The sequence below is a fragment of the Kryptolebias marmoratus genome, linkage group LG13, assembly GCF_001649575.2.
Source record: "Kryptolebias marmoratus isolate JLee-2015 linkage group LG13, ASM164957v2, whole genome shotgun sequence".
Taxonomy (NCBI): domain Eukaryota; kingdom Metazoa; phylum Chordata; class Actinopteri; order Cyprinodontiformes; family Rivulidae; genus Kryptolebias; species Kryptolebias marmoratus.
In genome coordinates this window covers 18,175,398-18,192,620 of record NC_051442.1, presented here as the reverse complement: position 1 = coordinate 18,192,620, position 17,223 = coordinate 18,175,398, and the positions used below count along the sequence as shown (strand labels likewise).

Genomic DNA, 17,223 nt, shown 5'->3' with positions numbered 1-17,223 from the left:
GGGTGGGGGTCATGTCTGCGTCTGTGTCTGTGGCTCAAACCTCTGTCAGCTTTTAATTAAATGTTGGAATTGGCAGTTTCACTTCTGCATACCCCCCCCCCACACACACACACACACACATAAACCCATCTAGTAGACTTCTGACGTCTTTGTGGGGGGAACTAAATCAGACAGAAGAAGCTGTTCCTGTCTGCCATGTTGTCACCCACAGATCAGGGAGCTGCTGAGTCTGTCTGACAGCGGCTTGGAATGATGGGTAATAATGTTGTGTAACTCTGCAAGCCTTAAGCTGGACTCCAAGTGTTGTTCACTGCTTTTCTTCCTGTTTTTTTTTAATGCTGGATGTCCTGAGTGGTTTACAGTTGAAGGGATTGTGGAGGTTTTAAAAGAAAGATAAAGCAGCAGATAAGAGAGAGAGGAACGTCCCTGAATGTGAAACGTCAGCACTGAAGATAGTGAGGGGGAAATAAACTGGAAATGGGAGGAAACTTCTTTCCTGAGATCAGCAGTTTGCAGCTGTTTTTTTTTCCTGCTCAGGGCATGATTTGTTAAATCTGTGTTTTTTTTCTTCTCTTTTTGGCCACACTAACTGGTGTGTGTTAAAGCTCCAGTGTTGGCTGTGAGCAGTAATACCCTCTGCTCTGCTTGTGTGGGTTTCATTTTTTTTGTTGTTCCTGCTCTGGAAGCCACCACAATCACTTCCTCCTTCTTCCCCAAAACAAAAAAAGCCAGCGACGTGATTAAACTTGCACAACTCCGTGCTTCAACCGCCGTCACGGCTTCAGCCTTGAAAATGAAAGAAGTGCCTTTTTCTAATCTCACGCCACTGGAGAAGCCAAGGCCTGAATCTGCCTGTCGTCTGGGCGGTTCAGTCCCTCAGAGGACTGAACGTCTCATTAGATCAGCAGCTCTCCTGACGCCCGCAGCAGCTGAAGGGGCTTCTTGCCCCCCGTAAGGCGTCTCACACAGATTAAGATATTGATCCCATATTGTTTTTGCCTTCAGGAAACCAACAGGAGAGCAGAGGACATACATCTGCGCTGACTTATGGTTTTTTGTTTCCAGACTGAAACGGCCGAAAGGAAAGCAGAGGTTCTGAGCTCAAGTTTAAGATGAGATGTCTTCCTGAATTAGAGTGTTTGTTTGTCCTGTTTTCAAAATCTGCCACCCAGGATGGTGAAAGAACCGGCTCCGTCACATTTGTTATCAGTTTTTGGAATGCAGTAAAACCAGATTCTTCTTTTTTTTTCTTTTTTTTTAAGAATCAAGCTCCCCTGGGAGGTAGCATCTCGCAGGGCCGCGACTGTTCGGGTCGTGAAATTGTGAGAAAATGCGCCAATTTAGGCCCAAATGTGCCCTGGAGCTCAAGCACGTTTTGACAAAAAAAAAACGTCCGGCTCAAGTGCTCTAGAATTACAAAAACCTAAATCGAGATGGGTTTCAAAGCAGGTTCCAGGTGCCTGAAAGCACTCCGTGACAATTTTGAGAAAGAGATTTTTCAAACCTATTCGAAAAGTCCCGGGACACGAGAACAAGGCCCTGAGAGTCACACAGGGAAACCCTCCCCAAAAAACAGCTGCACTCCTGTAAATACAGGCTTTATGTAACAGTCAGCAGTATTGGAGAAGCATTAAAACAGCCTTATGACTATTTAATCTGCTTACTTTTGTATTTTTGTTAGGTTTGGTTCACTACTCCTGCAGCGCTAGGAAAGGAATTACAAAGGAATACATCAGAAATGTGCAGCTCCATATGGTGTAATGTGTAGTTGGGAAACAAAAAAACAAACAAACAGACATGAAGACAACAGTAGGATTTTAGAAAAATCTGTGAGAAAAGTCCCTCCATCTGGAGCTGTGAAGGTCAGCCATTTAGAAGCATCATTTAAAGCCTTAATAACTGTCAAAACGTGTCACTTTTCAATGTTTTTCATTTAACAACTTGTATGTCACTAAATGGTTGTTTTGGGGCTGACGTGACTCAGACTCATCTGGGTTTTTGTAAATGTCGCGTTAGAAAACAGCAAATATTCCTCGCCTCTGTTTACGACTAAATCCATCGATCGGGTTAGAGTTCAGAATATCTCAGCGGAGCTCATTTAATCTGACCATAGCTCCAACTTTTCTGCTTTACCGCCTGATTTCCTCCCCAGAATGACTCCACTTCCGTCGCCTCTCGTCCTCGCAGCTTTTAGTCGCCGTTTCTTTGCAGAAGAAGAAGAAGAAGAAGTTCACCCTTTTCACTTCCGACCTGCTGTCTCTGATTCCTCCATTCTCCCTCTGACTCCGTTTCCATCCGGGGATTATTTTACCGACTCCATATCCGTCACATGACAAGACTGTCCGTCGCGAACTCTTCGATGTCCGGATGTAAACAAGCTGCGTGGAATTGTTGGCAACAAAACCTGACTGTGCTGATTCGTCTCACTATGTTGTAGACACTTGATAGTGAATGGTGCGTATTTAGTGGCTATTTTTAAAAAAAATTCTCATCAAAAACAATAAAAAATCACATATTTTGACAGCTGTTATGTCTCTAAACTACAAACAGGCTCAGTAGACGATGAGCCGTAACCAAGCGCTTCACTGTTACCATTTGTGTAAAATGACAGTTTAGGTTTTAGGAAGTTTTTGGCCACATTTTGTTTTTACACTGGGTTTATTAGACTGAAGGTCCAGCTGTCAGAGTGGCTGATGTCACAGCTCACACACCACACACACCATACACACTCTAACTTTTAAGCTGTCCCAACTTTCGCCCCTTTTTACACAGTTGATGCGTCGAAGCGTCGGCATTCCTGTCCTCTTTCAGCCGGCGTGTCCCTCACTGCTACTGGATGATCTCTCGAATCACACTGGAGTGCAAAGTGCTCACACTCAGACTCTGAAACGCTTCCGTTATCCCTCAGCTCTGATTTTTCGCCTGGAAGTGAGGAGCCTCTCTAACTTGTCGTATCTCCGACATAAGACGCCGTAGACGCATGAAGATCGACACGTGTGGCCACGACGAGAGCCTGCCGCTTCCGGCTCGAGGAACGTTTTGATACAACTCATAGCTTTCGCACAGCAAGAGGATAAAATTCTACTTTGACGTTTTTGTGTGATAGAGTGCTGCTGTGTGCTCCCCTAATAGAAAAGTTATTATGTTAAAATGTGATTGGGCAATCTGTGCTCCGATATGCCTGTTTTTGCTCCTTTTATGCTGTTTTTCTCTCTCTCTCTCTTTCTCTCTTTACTAGTTTAGCCAACACATGGACACAAAATTCTTTTTCATTTGACAAGTTTGGGGCAGATGCGGGCGAAGCTGAATCATGGCGGAGGGAGGGCTTCAGGATGTTTACGGCTCCCTTCAGAGGGATGTAACTTCATCTGTTGGGCCTCGGCCACCCGCAGTCCTGACGTGCTCCGGCGCGGGGCTGGTAAAAATAAACCCTCCCGTTGTTTCACTTTAAAAAAAACAACAACAACTGCCTGACTGATTTATGTCTGCTTCCAGTCGCTTCTTTGCACAAACACAAACTGGAAGTCAACTATTGTTAAAAGTGGTTGAATTCGGAGTCGCGGCAGAAAGTCCTCCCTGCGTCGTGCACCAAGCTGCCTGTCCAGCTGAGGGTTTTACAGAGGAGGAGGAGGAGGAGGAGGAGGAGGAGGAGGAGGAGGAGGACATTTATTGGTTTATTGTTGCGCTGAATTTGGAGCACAGATAATGTCCTCTTGGCTGAGGCGGTGCTGATGTGTCGTTTTGATGCGGACACTTTGTGCTGATGTCCACGATGACAGTTTAGCGATTAATTTCCAAACTTTTTGATACCGTAAGCTCTGTACTTTACTCCCTCCGAGTCATCGAAGCGTATCTTATCTTATTGCACGTATTCCGCTCAACGTATTTCCCGGAAGGCCATGGAAAACACCCCTGACGTGGTTTGGGATTAAATCTGATGGCTCTAAACACCCGTTGCCTTCGTCCGGCTGTAAGGGACACATTGTGAATCCACTTCAGTTTGGTTTTTTGGACCCGTTCCTGATTAATGCACCGACCCACTGTCCCCCTTTCTAAGAAGAAAGGCGGAAGGCTTTTGTCCTCTTGGATCGCCTGGAGCTCCTCGTGGTCTCCATGACCACATGAACCCGGCTGACCAGGTGACGGGGGGGGGGGGATGCTTAATGGAGTGTTCAGATGCCGAGTTAATGTTCAGCCCTGAGCACACAGGGGAAACCGCAAAAGCTGCAAATGAAACGAGAAGCACCAAGTCACCACCGGCACGGATAGCATTACTGAGACGATGGTCTGATTTAAAGGAGCAATGGGTTTATTTGACTACGTCATGAAATATTTTGCACTTCATTGAACCTTGTTTGGTTGTTGGATAAGCAGCATGTTTACATTTTTTTTTTTTTTTTTATTTGTATTTTGTCCCCAGCAGGTGGCTATGCAAACCTATGAGAATAAAGGAGCTGAGCTGTACACCAATGGCTGTGCTGGACACATGAACGGCGCCGAGCTGACCAGGATGAAAGAAGTAGTGTTTGAGAAGAATCCCTCAGAGCCCATGGTATGCCGCCGCTGCCGCTGCCGGACTCTATTTTTTTTGTTTTTTTTAGGTGCAAGGTTGTATGCTGTCGAACACGCGCCGCTGACTCCTCCTTGTTTGTGTCCGTGGCGTTTGTGCGCAGGGCGTCACTCTGAAGCTCAACGACAAGCAGCGGTGCACAGTGGCCAGGATTCTGCACGGAGGCATGGTCCACAGACACGGTAACCGGGCGCTACCGGGGAGTGACACACATTTCATGGGTCAAGGGAAGGCTCGTGGGCCAAACATGACCCTTGATTGATTTTTAGAAATCATTTTAAATGTAGGAACCACTGCACAACAAGGACCCCTTTATAAAAGATCTATTAATCCTTCATATATAGGGTTTGTAAAGCATTAACAGTCATTTATACAAGTACAGCGCTGTAAGAACAGCGTAATCTGACATATTATATCTGAAAACCAAGGTCATGTTTTCTGTTTTTTTTTTTTTTTTTTTATCAAACAGTAACAGAGATGGATACTCATCTAAAACCTGTTTAATGTAACTGAGTTTCTCAGCCCTGGTTCAGATCTTTTTAAAGTTGGGTTCCGGGGAAAGGTTATGAACAATCAGTATCTTATCTGTTTTGTATATGTCTTTGAACAAGCTCAGTTTGGGGCGAGATAATTTATCATTTTAAAGGTTAGTCTGAGTGGCGCCAAAACCCAAGTGGATTGTTGCCATCTTACAACAACTCCGGTCCCCAAAATGTTTTTAGTTGTTTGCATTGTTCGCTGTTATTTTATAAACCTTTGCATCACACAGTTATTCCAGCAGAAATATGATGAAGTTAGTGTTTGCATCGACCCTTATGAACGTTTTTTAAAGACAGGCGCTCATCAGTTCAGTCAGAATTAAACGCTTATTTTTCCTAACCGGGGACAGTCAAAGAGTTGTCTACAGCAGGTAACATATTATTTCTCTGTAAACCTTCCCACGGAACCCCTCACTTCAAAAAGATCTGAACTCTAGCACTGAACACTGAAGAGCAAACCTGGATTCTTCTTCGCAGGTTCCATACACGAAGGAGATGAAATCGCGGAAATCAACGGGAAAAGTGTCTCAAATCATACGGTTGACCAGCTACAAAAGATCCTGGTGAGTCGGCGCGTTCTCCTTGTTCCATTTGGTTGGTCTTTTAAATTCTGCGCCGCCTCACTTGGATGACCGTCTGTCCTCGTCAGAGAGAAGCCGCGGGGGTCGTCACCATGAAGATCATCCCTAAGATGCAGAATCGCTCTCGAGCATGCGAGGTAACCATTTCGACGTTGCCACGGCTTTCGCTGCGTATCGCCTCCAATCCGGTTTTTATCACCATTCAGAGATGAGTTTGACTGCTTTTTTTTTTTTCCCTTCTGCAACTCACTTGTTCTGAAATGCTTTTGTTCAGGTGAATCTCCTGTTAGTCAGTGAACAGCCCAGGTGATTATGAAACTAGTTTAACACATTAGGTGTAGCAGACCTGAAGCACGCACACCGCCGGCACGTGCTTCATGCTGCCATCTACTGGCCGCAGCGTTTTCTCTCTGGAGCGGCCATTTCTCTGCCAAACAAAATGGCTGCTCTTCATTCAGAATGTACAGCAAAGCAGCTCATCATGCACCGTCCAGTAAATTTATTACACACTAATTAAAAAAAAAAAAGCCTCAGTAATTTTTTTTTTATTCCCTCTGCATTAAACTCTTGCCTTTGCTGTGGCCGGTGATGGTGGATTAAATCACAGCTCGTAGTGTGTTAGTACCGCGCGTAGGCTTGTTAGGAAACACTTGGCTGACTCGAACGCTCAGAGAACATCACGTCGGTGACCCGGGTCGCTCCGCAGTGCATCGGTTTTCGACACAGGAGAAGAATCCAGCCTGTGTGCTGGAAGGACTACTGCCGGAGCGTCCTGGGGATAAACCCACATGTGTTCTCCAATTCTACTAACAACCTCATTTGCCAACATGTTGGGACACTTTATGAAACGTAAAAGCGGTTTATTTAAACCTTATATGTGGCTGAATGTAGTTGAGATCCGAAACGAAGATATAAATTGTGCATTTTCAAAAAAGTTAGACTGTAAAAGCCAAAAATGTTTGTGAAGCACAGAGAGAGGACATTAAATGTAATTTAAACAGAAGGAAAACAGTGTGTGAGATTTATCATGAGCAAACCACAATTATTCAAAGAATCCAGACACACGTTTGGGTGCCAGGGACAGGATTAGAGAACAATAATGTGACTCGTAACACTAATGGGTTCCGGGTAGTGCCTGAAAACCAATGCCAGAAGTAAAAGTAAAAAATTAAAAAAAAAAGGAAAAATGTAGGATGTTGAAATGTAGCGGCCTGCTTTGCTTCAAAACGTCTTTTTGACTGGTGTTTTATAAAAGACAAAAACAAAACAAAACAGCATTTATGACGGTATCACCAGGGTCACATGAAACCCAAATGCAGTCTACAGATTTATGGTTCTCTGCATTAAAGGTTCTGGATACTGAGCTGTTCTGTTCCACGTTACTAATTATAATTACATAAATCTACCTCAAAGGAAGCCTTGGACAGCTGAGCAGCTAAAATGTAATATCAAGCACATTAAAACAAACAGTCAAATAAAAATTAAAAATTAAAATGATCCAAACCTCTCAATTCTCTACAATATAAGGTTTAAATAATTGCATTCTTATCAAATCTTCATTCCCAGTTATTAAGAAATGTGGTCGCAAAGACTCATTATGAGAAGAGTATACATGTACAGTGACCTCTGACAGTTTTTCTCTTGTGGTTAAAATAATTATCTGGGATGTGACTGAAGAAAACATGTGTTAAAATGACACAAACTGATGCTTCTAGTATCTTTAAGTTATCTTAAAGTCTGAATGAAACTGTCAGGAGCACCATTACATCCTACTCTGCTCATGGGTGAATGAGTTTCTGTAGACGTGTACGGTGTACGTCTGAAGCCTTAAAGGTTTTTGGCCATTTTAAAGCGCTGTTTTGTGTAATACTTGTAAACAGTTAATATCTTACCTGCTATAGATCGCTCTCTGAGTGACCTCAGATTGGCGAAACGGAGTTCCCGTCCGGCGGGGCTAGGAAAAAAAAAGGAATTGACGCCATCTTTTAAAAAAAAGTTAAACTCCAAAGTGGTCCACGCAGACGTTATTTCATAACCCTTTACACCACTATTGGTTTTGTATCGCACAATTATTTACATAAATTTTCACGATTATTTGCAAATGCAATTAACAGGTAGCTATTTGCATTTGCTACATCCTGAAACACTTCGACAGGAATTTAATATTTCTGTCAAAAAACAACAACAAAAAAACGTGTAACACAAAACTGATGACAGAGAAAAAGATTTCTATAATGGTGTCGACATAAATGGCTATAAAATTATAAGGTTTGGACTTTTTGGCTGGCAATAACTGGTTCCGCTCGGATCATAATGACAAGCCAGTGACTAATCCAATGGTGTCGACATAAATGGCTATAAAATTATAAGGTTTGGACTTTTTGGCTGGCAATAACTGGTTCCGCTCGGATCATAATGACAAGCCAGTGACTAATCCAAGCAGCCCCACCTCCAAATTGGAGGTGGGGCTGCTTGGGGCACAGCTTCAGTCTTCAAAGTTTAATAACTGTTTTTTTACATTATATTCAGATTTGGATTACATGATTTTGTCAAAATATTACCATGGTAACCACACACACCCGTGTAAAATGACTGTGCACTGCAAAATTAAAGGCGATGGCGAGAAATTTGGGAGGGTGGAGGTTAAATAGCAGCAATTCAGACTAGCTTTTAGCTCGTCAGTCCTGTATGTTTCAGCTCGGATTCTACAAACTGAGATATTTTAAACAGCTATCTGCAGCAGGTAAAATATTAACTGTTTACTACTTTTACACAGAACACCACTTCTTACTGGCCAAAACGTCCCTTTTAGTAGGAATATTTTAGTTCCTGCAACACCATTAAGGGTGGTATTTTTTCATATGTGTCATTACTGTAGGGCTTTTAATGTTCATCATCCTTACTGACACGGTTCCTATATTTCAGTATATTAACAAATGTGTAGATATTGTAAACTTTCCCAAAGACAGACTAATGACTAAATGAATCTGCAGATGTACATGAGGGCTCAGTTCCATTACGACCCGACAAAGGACGACCTCATCCCGTGCAAAGAGGCCGGCTTAAAGTTTCAAACCGGAGACATCATCCACATCATCAACAAGCAGGATCCCAACTGGTGGCAGGGCCGAGTGGAGAGCAGCGCTGTGGACTTCGCCGGACTGATCCCCTCCCCCGAGCTCCAGGAATGGTAGGTGGCACACACACACACGGCATCAGAGTGAAATACGCGCGTTGCGTCACGTCACACCACGCCACAGACTCCGTGTGCTATTTTGTTTTCCTTTGCAGGAGGGTGGCGAGTAAAAGCAAGGCCAAGGAGGGCACTCAGTCCTGCAGCCCGTTCGGGAAGAAAAAGAAGTGCAAAGACAAGTACCTCGCCAAACACAGCTCGAGTGAGCGCCTTTACTGGGCTTGTTTTTTTTTTTTTTGGTTCCCACGCTTCCGCTCGGTTCCACTCCTGTGCGAGTTTATCCTAATGCTAAGCATGATTTTTTTCTTTGCAGTCTTTGACCAGCTGGACGTGATTTCATATGAGGAAGTTGTGAGGCTCCCTGCTTTTAAAAGAAAAACCCTGGTGCTCATCGGTAAGCTGAACCCATTTGTTATCATCGGTGCTGAGAACTCCAACACACTCAGTGTGCATCTGGGTTATATCCGAAAATCATCTTTAAGCAGCATTAGAGTTCATTTATAAATAAAAGCCCTTTGAAGTGACTTTACGGCTCTTCTCAGGTGCGCCTGGTGTTGGAAGGAGCCACATCAAAAATGCCCTGCTGACAAAATACCCTGAGAAATTTACCTACCCCGCGCCGCGTAAGTAAACCCATCTGTGTTGTTCTTCTCACGAGAAGAAAAGCTGAACTGTTCATTTACCTTTTTTTTTATTTTTTTTATTTTTCAATTTGCCCAGACACAACCAGACCCCAACGGAAGGACGAGGAGAACGGACAGGAGTATTATTTCATGACGAACGAAGACATGACCAAGAGCATCTCTAAAAACGAGCTCCTGGAGTACGGCAGCTTCCAGGGGTACATGTTCGGCACCAAGTTTGAGACCATCCATAAGATCCACGAACAGGACAAAGTGGCCGTGCTGGATGTGGAACCACAGGTCAGCACGGACACGTTGTTTTACACACAAACTTTATCTCACTGAAAGAAACCTGTCCTGTTATCACACTTGTGTTACATCTTTAGCATTAGCTACAATCACATTAGGCCAGTTGGTGTTTGATATTAACCATCATAAATTAATTAAACTTTTTTTTGAAAAGGAAGAGCATCATGGAACATTTAGGCTAACTATTTACATTTTATGGTGGGGAAAAAAATGAGGCTTTGAGACTCAGAAGGCAGAACAGGTGTTCATAAACTGAAACGTTACTGACAGACAAGTTGTTCCAAACTTTTAGGACGGCCAACATGGAAGCTGGATCGCCTTAGCGTGCCTAAATTTAGAGCTTAAAACATCTTAGAGAAACAGGTTTGCTGAGTGCCATTTATTGAAGCATTTAAAACTTTAAAAGAAAGCAGTAAAATCCTAAAATTGATACGCAAACAGACAGGGAGCCAATGGAGAGATGCCAAGACCAGAGTTATGTCTTCACACTTAACCCACTTCCTGTTTAAAGAAGAGCTGCTGCGCTCGAGACAGTTTGGAGACGATGTGGAAATGACCATCCTGGCATTGCAGTTAGTTGAATTGAGCTGTTACAAAAAGTATGAATAGCTTCTTTCCACATCTCTGACAGGAAAATATTGATTTACATTGGCAATAAACTTAAGTGGGCCTGAATTTAAAATTCGCTTCACCAACTTAAAAGAGCTGTCGAAAGTCACACCAAGATTATTACCATCAGAGGAGCTGTGAGGAACTAGAGAGCCATTATTGTGAATGAGCTTAATGACTTCTGTCTTGTTTTCGTTTTGATTGAGGATATTTAAATCAACCTTAGTTTCACTTGAGGCCCCAGACCAAGCTACATTCTCCATAACTTATTGGAATATTGCTGGCTTTAAATTCTCAATAACCAAATGACACCGATTCACATGGGCTCCATGTAGACACTGTTGCCATCGTGCTTCCCTAGTTGGCTGCGGCAGCTCGGTGGTCAGTGCCGCGGTCTTGTAATCCTGAGGCTGCAGGTTTGAGCCCAGGTTGCGGCAGGAAGGCCAAATCGTTCGTGCAAGTTTGCTCGCTGTGGCAACCCCTGAAGAAGGGATCAGCCGAAAGAACAACAACTACAACGTTGCCATCATGCTGCCACCTAGGATCCCAAAATGCTGCCGTCACGATGACAAACCACCACAACCTTGCTCAAAACCAATTCGGACCTATCACATATTATGCAGAGCCCATTGCATTCGTAATATGTGCCTGAAAATCTCGCCCTACTGAGACCACCTATACTCTGGTGGATCCAGTGTGAAGGGGGCATTCACGGTTTAACAGTGGTTTAATGTGGTGATTGCTGTCAGACATGACCAGCAAATATATCTGGATATCATTGGAATGGATAGGAATACTGAAATTCCTCAAAATAGATCCCTTTTCCATTATTGCATGAGTACTAATATTAAGGAATCAGGCCTAACCCAACCAGTAGACACCTCTAAGGCCTTGAAGCCTAAATTTTGGGTAGCTGTGATGATTTTTTGTTGGTATAATTCATCTCATGACAAACACAAAAGCATTTGCAGGGGCTCAATACCTCTTTTACACGTGTTAGCTACTACTAATAACTTCCCGTGTTCTTATTGTAAAATGTCTTTATAAGCAGCTGTCAAAGTCTGATTCGTCTGAACGATAAACCTTCTTGCAGACCCTGAAACTGGTGCGGACAGCGGATTTTGCTCCTCTGGTGGTGTTCATCGCTCCCACCAACACAGCCCCACAGGTGCCGCGTCCTCATGTGGTAAACACGTTGTGGTTCGGAGCGCGGTGAGCCAACAGCAGCTAACCCTCCCGTTCCCTCTCCCTCTCTCTCTCTCGCAGACGGAGAACCTCCAGATGATCCAGAAAGAGTCGGATGCCATCCTGAGCACGTACAGACACTTCTTTGACGTGGTTCTCATCAACAACGACGTGGACGAGAGCGTCAAAGGGGTGGAGGAGGCCATGGAGCAAGCCACCTCCACCCCGCAGTGGGTGCCTGTATCGTGGGTGTACTGAAAGACCTCTGGCGCCGAGGTCGGAATCCTTACTGTTTGTTAAAAAGCAGCACGGTATCACTCCTTACACCAAACCTCAGAGTTAGCGATGTCCCCCCGGGGGGAGTCTTCTATTTGGATGCGTTGTTGTCACAGAGATTTCTTTTGCACTAATGTAGTAAAAATAAGCAATATGTTCGCCGGGGATGCTTCGCCCGGCCGTTTCGACGTTTGTGCTTCGTGCTTTTCGAGGGGCCGCATGCCTTTTTGAGATTGTCGCAAAACAGGACCACGACTGTGAACGAAGTTGCCAAAAAATCGCCGCGCGAGAACGACCGGCTTCAAGACGATCCACTTTCCTCTCACCACTTGTCGTTAGACCCTGAGATTCTTCGCTCGCCCTCGTCTGCGTAACGCCATGCAGCATCTCCTGCACAAAACCTTTCAGCCAACCACTGACAACCTCTCGGATTGTGACACAGGATTTGATCAAAAAATTGTATACCTCACAGGGGTACTGCAAAGGCACTTTTCAACAACAACAACAACACAAAAGAAAAAAAACAATAAAATGGTCTAGCTCTGTTGCAGCTCTTTCTGCCCGTGTCGTCTCATTTCTCTCACAAACCGATGTGAACAGGCCGCTGTGGGGGGGTGGACGCACGCTCAGCTACTACCGCCCAAAATCTAGCTCAGTATTTGTAAAGCTGACTGAGATAGACCCATTGTTGTGTTGGCTTATGTGGAGTACCTGTGGCGGCCATCTTGAATTGAGTTGTACAGTCACTGATTATTTCCTGAGAGTTTCATTAAAGTCCGTGCGTGAGTTTGAGATAGTTTGCTCATGATACAGACTAAACACAGAGAGAAAATGCCTTTAGCTGTATGCCATTAAAAAAAAAAAGTCTAATAATGCAGTGAGACCTGGAAAAAGAAGAACTGCAGCCAGTTGGCGACTGCCCCGCAAGGCACTCTGGGTATGCATCATATTCACACCTTCACAAGCTCAGCAACTGAAGTTACTCGGACTGGCTGTCTTGACTCTTGCACGGCCAATGCAAGGTCAGCGTTAATGCAAAAAAAAAAACCAAAACAAATCTAGCGTTCAACTACTTGCGCGAGCATTTTGAACCTGCACTATAAGAGACATTGTAAAAGTCTGTCTTTTTTTAAAATTTATCTGACTATATTTCGGAGCCTTAAAGTTTGATCAGAACCCAAGTAATTCACCTTCATCTGAAGCTGCACCTCTTCCCTCATCCACAGTGCTGGAGGAGGGGAAGTGCTTACAGGTTATTTATGACTATAAATCTGATCACAGCTTCCGTTCAAGGCAGCTTAGCACGACGTCCTGAAAGCACTGACCTTATACTAGTAAACCGTGTAACAGGTGAACTGTATAACTTTAAATGCAAATACTAAAAACGGGTAAAAATCAGCCACAGAGCAGAACGACGTCTAATGTGTCCATTATGATTTTGAATGTCTTATTCAAAATGAAACAGAGAATTTCACATTTAAAAAGACAAACCTTGCTTTCTAGCAGCAATTTTTTCATTTATTATTTCTTACATTTTATCACAGTCCGTCAAATCAGCCACAAAGTTAATAAAAAGCCAAACAAACTGCTACCATTCTGTTTAAAAGAAGAAAAAAGTACACACACACACATAAAGAACATATACATTTAAGCAGACTCTGTTGCTCAAATTAGACACTTGACATTATTTCTTAGCTGCCGGTGCCTCAGCAAGAGTTTGAAGTGTCCCATTTGGATGTTCTTTGTTGCACTTTCCTTCAGTTTGACACGTTTGCTTCAGAGCGCCAGTGGTTTTTAGGGGATGTCCACTGAATTAAATGCGATCGTCACATTTTCGTTTTAATTTGCATTTGTGTCCTGAGACTCAGAAAAGTAGAAATGTAACTTATGTGCCTTGAATTTTAAATTTTAAAATCAACTCCACAAGCTTTCAAACATTTGAAGATGTCATCAGTTTTGTTCCATCGTCTCTTCTTATTTTGGGATTCTGCTCAAACTAGTATAAAAACACGACAAGTTCACATTATAACCAGCTGAGATAAAGCTGTAGGCCCCTATAGTTTAAGGAATGGAGCAGAATGAGCGTCATAAGCCACAGTTACTATGGCAACATGCTCCCCTTCTTTCACGACTTCAACAAAACAGACCTTTAGTGCCACCTAGTGGTTGAGTCTGAACTATGCGATTGTTAACTCACACCACAGGACTTGACCTGCAGAAAGAGCTTCCAAGCCTTCGTGGTATTTAGTTTAAAATTTTGTAAAAGGGAAATATTAATGTCTTGAGATAGTTTAGAAAATTACAAAGAAGACTTAGATTCTGGCTCCCTGTAAAAAAAATAAAAAATAAAAAAAGCCACCAAGGAGCTGAGACGTGCAACATTTTCTTCAGCTTCTCTCCTCTCTAGAAATCCATTCAACATGAACTACTTGCCTTAAAACCTATTTGAACGTCTAATTTAAACTAATATGATGAGTAGGAATGTATGGATATATTTGTTTTCTTGTCCACCATAATGAGACTGAATTCTTCTCCGTAATTATTTTGTCTTTGTATCGGTGTTACCAGCATTTGGCTTCATTAGTTTATTTTAATTCATAGGAAATGTTCACCAAGACAAGAGGTCTTAAAGGGGCAGTTCAGATCTTTTAAAATGGAGTTCTGCTGAAAGGATACGAGTACCTAATATCTCACCCATTGCAGCTCATGGAACAGTTAATCCTTAGCCTATTTGCATTGCACCTTTAATCCAGCAGAAATATGATGACTTTCCTGTTAGAAGTGTTTCCACTGGACGTGCTACAGCTAGCTGCTACTGCCAACATCTGCACTCACTAAGCAGAAAATCCTACTTGAAGCACTCTGCACTATGAAACGGAAGGCACTGTCAAGGTCTGGGAAAGTTTTTTTTTTTTTTTTTTTTTTGTGAAACTGCAATTACATTTGTGAGAGTGGTGGTGTTTTTGCTCTTGGCCCCACTCTGACCAGCAGTTAGCCCATTAGTCTGGCCTGAATAAATCTTTTTCTCCAAGCTGACGTTGTTCAGAGACTCATGTCCAACAGGTAAGATGTTCACTGTTCATACCCTTTTCCTCAGCGCTCCATTCCAAAATATCTGAACTCTCACTTTAAGTGCAACATTGCTCAGTTTGGAAACATCACCAGTGCACATCTATTGGTACAGAAAGAAGAAATAAAAAATATTTAGCCTCTTCAGACTTACTGTAGATCAGTCTTTTTAGATAGTTGTTTTAATCACAATTTATAAATAAAGTTTTTTGCTAAATTATCTGGCAATTCACTTAAAAAATGACACTGTAACTCTGGAGACACACTGGAGGCAATGCTGCGATCACGATCACTGTTTAGATGACACTGCAAAACACAGAAGGCGAGTAGCGTCTTTTAGACGTCTTTCTTTGTCCTACGGCCCGTCCTGTATTTGGACAATGTAAGTTACGTGTCTCTGCTGGTCCAGTAGCACATGTATGTTTTGTACCAGGAGCTCTGACGAACTGGAAAGGGCAAGCAGCACAAACAGCACTCGTTACTGTGGTCGAGCGACCCGAGCATTTCCACTTTCAGGTGGGTTTCGGTTTCCGAGACCTTGATTATTTAAATTTGTTTTTTAAACAACGTTTGAGTGTCAGGGACACTTTAAAACACCGCTGTGTAAACAGGGCTTTTAAATTAAGCTGAACATCCTCCACCCTTTTCTCCCGCTGGCCGGAAGAGGCCCGCGGGCCGCCAGTTGATGACGCCTGTTTTCACACTGATACATGAAGCTCCGCATCGAGCGTCGGGCGGATTCAAGCCTCGGTGTGAAACGAACTGGTGAAACAGTTTCTAACTTCCCCCTCCGCCGTGTCCGCGTTTACTCTGAATGATGGCGGGCACCTACCGCGAGCCCACCCCCGCCCCCCCTCCGCGTTTCCCAAGAACGCCATTTTGTTGACACACGGGCTCAGCGGTCAACATTAGCTCCTTTTGAGGAGCTTCAAACCAAAATGTCGCCATATAAAACGTTTGTCTGCGTGTGTGTAGGGGGGGGGGGGGCATAACGACTTGGAGACCTCGCGCGGCAGCGTACGTGGACTGTCGCGAGTGTGTTTGAAGTCCACCCACCCCCCATTTTAACATGAAACTCGCCGCTGCTGACGTCACCGAGCCATCTTTGTCCACCTAATCCAGCGCGGCTGTTTGTTACACCTTCATTACCGCCCAGACCCAGGCTCCGTCAGAACAGCCTGCAGGTGCCCCAAACAAAAGACAGAGAGAGAGAGCGAGAGAGGGAGGGAGAGAATAAATAATACAGAAACAAGCTTTTTGTAGCGAGGGGACGCAGACACAAAGCAGTGCTCCTCCTCGGAGAGACAGGCAGGGAAACGCCACAACAACCGAGCTAAAGGCTGCCAGAGGGTAGAGAGGAGAAGGCAATCCGCGTCCATCTGCCGGCCGCTCAGGACGTTCTCAGCGCAGCTGTCTAGCTAATACCACCAGGAAAAATGTAAGTACAACAACGTTAAAATAATAATCGTCATAAAAAAATAAATACAATTTAGTCCTCACGACTAACGCTGCTTAAAAAAAAAAAAAAACCCGAACGGAGTTTCTCCTGCGTTTCTCCGCCATCACATATTTCCTGCTCTTCCTAATTGTTAAATGGCGCCGTTGGATGTAATTTTTTTTTTTATTTTTGTTGTTTTGTTTTGTTTGATTGTTTGTTTGTTTCTGACATCGGGAGAGAAACAGCGAATGTAGAGGCTAAAGGTGTCGGCCTCACCTTGGAGCTTCCAGAAGGAGGCTTTTACCTCATTAGCCACCTTATTAGCCTCATCATGTCCCCTCGATCCTTACGTGATAAAATAAATAAATAAATAAATGAATAAAACTCCAGCCCCGGCCGTGTTTATTCGCTCCGGCTGAGAATAAAAGCGCACGGCACGCATATCATTTCCAGTTTGGACTGGTTGGAAAGGACACCTGTCCGCGTTGTTGTCCATAATGCGAAAATTATCGACCGACGGAGGCTTTTATTTCTTTGTTTATTTATTTATTTATTTGTTTATTTTTTCACGGCACCTGACAGACAGAATTCAGGGCTTAATTTTAGCGCCGTTTGACGCTTTAAGCTAATTCCAGAACCAACAAGGACACGAACCGAGCCTGATTCTGGAGGTTTCTTTTTGTTTTTCCTTGTTTTGGTTTAGTCAGCTCATCTAGCGCTGAAACCGTCGACTGAAACGTCTTCAATCTCGTCCACGGCGGTGCTTATTATTAGCCGTGAATTAGGCTTACGGGGCCTGGTTTCCGTGATATTTGCAACCTACAGCTGGGG

General features: G+C 43.6%; 2 protein-coding genes across 4 annotated transcripts in view; both read left to right on the top strand.

The window, feature by feature from the left end:
- Positions 1-12,445, top strand: part of mpp1 (membrane protein, palmitoylated 1) — a 13,064-nt gene extending 619 nt beyond the window's left edge. The window contains exons 1-12 of one of the 3 annotated variants that reach the window (XM_017412640.3): positions 4,107-4,139; positions 4,424-4,552; positions 4,674-4,752; positions 5,587-5,672; positions 5,759-5,827; positions 8,684-8,880; positions 8,982-9,085; positions 9,197-9,277; positions 9,426-9,506; positions 9,604-9,806; positions 11,518-11,592; positions 11,691-12,445. In XM_017412640.3, the coding sequence (XP_017268129.1) occupies positions 4,122-4,139; positions 4,424-4,552; positions 4,674-4,752; positions 5,587-5,672; positions 5,759-5,827; positions 8,684-8,880; positions 8,982-9,085; positions 9,197-9,277; positions 9,426-9,506; positions 9,604-9,806; positions 11,518-11,592; positions 11,691-11,867 (1,299 nt within the window). In that variant the 5' untranslated portion in view covers positions 4,107-4,121 and the 3' untranslated portion in view covers positions 11,868-12,445. Of the gene's footprint in view, positions 1-4,106; positions 4,140-4,420; positions 4,553-4,673; positions 4,753-5,586; positions 5,673-5,758; positions 5,828-8,683; positions 8,881-8,981; positions 9,086-9,196; positions 9,278-9,425; positions 9,507-9,603; positions 9,807-11,517; positions 11,593-11,690 lie in introns of those variants that run through there. The other 2 variants (XM_017412636.3, XM_017412635.3) reach the window with 2 other exon arrangements.
- A 3,571-nt stretch (positions 12,446-16,016) lies between these two features.
- The window catches only part of vamp2 (vesicle-associated membrane protein 2), a 9,586-nt gene continuing 8,379 nt past the window's right edge, over positions 16,017-17,223 (top strand). The window contains exon 1 of the mRNA XM_017412582.3: positions 16,017-16,392. Coding sequence (XP_017268071.1) covers positions 16,391-16,392 — 2 coding nt within the window. The 5' untranslated portion in view covers positions 16,017-16,390. The remainder of the gene's footprint in view (positions 16,393-17,223) is intronic.